This window comes from Branchiostoma belcheri, unplaced genomic scaffold (genome assembly GCF_001625305.1).
Source record: "Branchiostoma belcheri isolate BF01 breed outbred unplaced genomic scaffold, Haploidv18h27 scaffold50, whole genome shotgun sequence".
Lineage (NCBI taxonomy): Eukaryota > Metazoa > Chordata > Leptocardii > Amphioxiformes > Branchiostomatidae > Branchiostoma > Branchiostoma belcheri.
The window spans coordinates 161036-164053 of NW_017804132.1; the positions used below are offsets into that span (position 1 = coordinate 161036).

The 3018-nt window shown below is 38.2% G+C and overlaps 1 protein-coding gene across 2 annotated transcripts in view; it reads left to right on the forward strand.

The window, feature by feature from the left end:
- The window catches only part of LOC109480388, an 11174-nt gene extending 9200 nt beyond the window's left edge, over positions 1-1974 (forward strand). The window contains exons 9-11 of one of the 2 annotated variants that reach the window (XM_019782585.1): positions 23-120; positions 1244-1379; positions 1689-1974. In XM_019782585.1, the coding sequence (XP_019638144.1) occupies positions 23-120; positions 1244-1379; positions 1689-1867 (413 nt within the window). In that variant the 3' untranslated portion in view covers positions 1868-1974. Of the gene's footprint in view, positions 1-4; positions 121-1243; positions 1380-1688 lie in introns of both variants that reach the window. The other variant, XM_019782586.1, reaches the window with a different exon arrangement.
- The last annotated feature ends 1044 nt before the right edge of the window (positions 1975-3018 follow it).

The window sequence follows — 3018 nt, forward strand, 5'->3', positions numbered from 1 at the left end:
ACACATGTGAAAGGGTTTGAAGGTCATGGCAGCTACTCCAAGAATGTGACCTACTGGAACAGCCTGGAGCAAGTGAGAGCTGTGGTGAATCAGTCATCGCGATGCAAACAGCTAATCAAGGTACGTTTTGTTTAGGCCACACCAATTTGATTTGTTGGTTCTCGGATTCGCCTCTTCATTTTTTATGATTTGCAAAAAAAAAAAAGTCAAGTCAAAAATGCTCATGTTTTGCCCCCACCTGTTGAGGAAAGTCCTTTTCTTCCTAGTTGTTACAGTTTTTCCTTCCATCTATCAATGCAGTGGTGTGATTAAAAGTTCAAAATCTATAGTTTAAATTTTAACCCAGCAGTCTTTTGTGTTGACTCCATGGCTCGTATCGTAGCATTTTGGGCTATAATAGGATGCCTAGACCTGTTTTTATTTTTATTTCTTTCCGCCCTGTCGCTTCATATTTTTCTGAAAAAATCAGAGAACCAACCAATTAAATTGGTGTGGCCTTATAACTACATTCCAGACACACCATATGTGAGCCTATGATGCAGTCGTGCTTAATCTTTCCAAATTATCTCAAATCTTGGCTATCAAACTGCCCGGAAGGCATTTTTTGAGAGATAAGGCCATGTTGATTTGATTATATGGATGACATCCGCGCGCGCATGAATTTTCGGCCGTTTCCAAAAAAAAACAAAGTTTTCAACCATACTGTAAATCGTACAAAACAGTTGCAAAATGAGCAAAAACATACCATAAGTTACAAAAAAATTAATAAAAACTATACCAATGTCGTAGAATGCCAAAATCAAACGAAAAAAGACGAAATTGTAAAGAAATGAACTTGAAGACTACATTATTCGCCAAACCATATTCTGTGCCATTTGCTCAACCCTCATGACCCCGTAGATTTCATAATGAAAAGAACTTTTTTTTTTTTGCAAAACTTTTTTTTATTCGCACGCGCGCATCAGTTTTGGGGCTCCCGGAGGATGTCATCCATATAATCAAATCAACATGGCCTAACCTCGGATGAAAAGTCAATAACTTTCAGAACCCCTCCAACAAGTACCAGTGGGGCACAAGTTGAACAGGGCTTAGTGAGGATGACAGGCAGATGTTTTGTTTTTAAACAATTATACAATATCCCACTCCAGGCATTATCTGTTGCTGTATAATGATACTTACGCTTTGATATTGCAAAGGCCATGGTGATATTCATCTCAGAATTGTACAAATTCACGTTTTCCAGTATGAATGCCATGGTTCATTCATCTGGGAGTCGAATGGAAGACCCCATGCCTGGTGGGTGACTTGGGACGGTCGCCAGGCTGACTACTGGGGAGGTGCCAGTCCTGGGAGCGGGAAATGTGCCTGCGGTGAAACAGGTAATCATAAATCATCAAGCTGAAACATACAAGCTTATTCCATTTTAGCCGGAACAGTACAAGACTACAAGGGCACTATTTATCATTACCAGGATCACCATCATGATCAGAAAATATACATATACCTTTATATATTTATATACATTATCAAAATGTTTTGTTTCTTCCTGTCAAATGCTAGATCGTTTTTACATGATTAATTGAGAAATAATAGAATGTGGAGATACTTTTTTTCTTCTTTTAACCCACATATTTTAAACCCGTACCACAAACAAAACCTCTGCATGACCTTAATTCTTTGTCCAACAGGCACATGCCGGGGTAGATGCAACTGTGATGCCAATGATCGCACGTGGCGTGAGGATTCTGGATTCCTGTCCCACAAGAATGACCTGCCGGTCACCCAGCTCAGGTTTGGGGATACCGGTATCGGTCATGATAGTGAAGAAGGCTATCACACCCTGGGCAAACTCATCTGCTATCCCTGAGTCTCTCTGTGGATAATTGTAAGTCTCTTAAAGACATAAAACAGCACATCAGTGTTCACTTAAACATTTTTAAGTTAGCATTTCAGCACTTTACTATTGTTATGACAATGGCTTTGATCAATGATCTGTTGTGATTTGAACTATGGTTATGACAACTGTTATGATCAATGAATTTGTTATGATTTGAATTATTGTTATGATTATTGTTATGATCAAGAATTTGTTATGATTTGAATTATTCTGTAATTATTCTGTAAAAAAAATTAAGTTAACATGTAACAGTGTACTTTACAAGTTACATATTTGATATTCAATTTTATGAACAACTATTTGGTATTCAATTTTATGAACAACTAACAAAGTTTTTTCAAGATAACCAAGCTATTATGATACGTATTTCCTAGTTTTATTTTATTGTTTTTGTTTTTGCAAGGTCTTGTTAGGCGACATATCAGTAGATGTAGGTCTGAGGTGTCGATGTTTATGTTTTGTTGTGTACGTTCTTACAAGTTGTACCAAAACCTAAAAGAGTGGTTTATCGATTTGATAATATTTTGATTTGCTTACCGTTTCTTAAGACTCACGTTGTTGTACTAGTGAAAAGTGAAAAAGTGAAAGTGATCTCGAACCAGTTTAGCTCACTGAAGAGATAGAGCTAATCTTCCACTGGTCGTGACAGAGAAGACAGACGCTATGTACAGTATTTACAGGTTCATTGTACCAGGGAAATTTCCCTAGCTCTTTTCAACAAGCACAATGAACAGTGGATCACAGCTTAACGTCCCGTTCTAAGGACTGCGACCCTAAACAGTAGCGTGCATGTCGGGTGAGCGACATCAGCCGGGATTCGAACTCCCAACCCCATAGTCCAGAGGCAGGATCGCTAACCACTGGACTACGCACGCTACCAAAGACTAGTAGCAAGAAAGACTGCACCCACATTAATATACTTGAATGGTGTGCCTAGAACCTAGCTCATTGGACCAAAATGTACAAGGATGATAGTGTTTGGAGTTGTTGGTGTGTCTTGACAAAAAACTTAATCTACAACTTTTAATGTGTCATCCGTTTAAATACTACATGTACAACCAGATCACAAGATATCCGCGTTACATGTGCATTACATGATACATTCTTAATACCAAGTTATA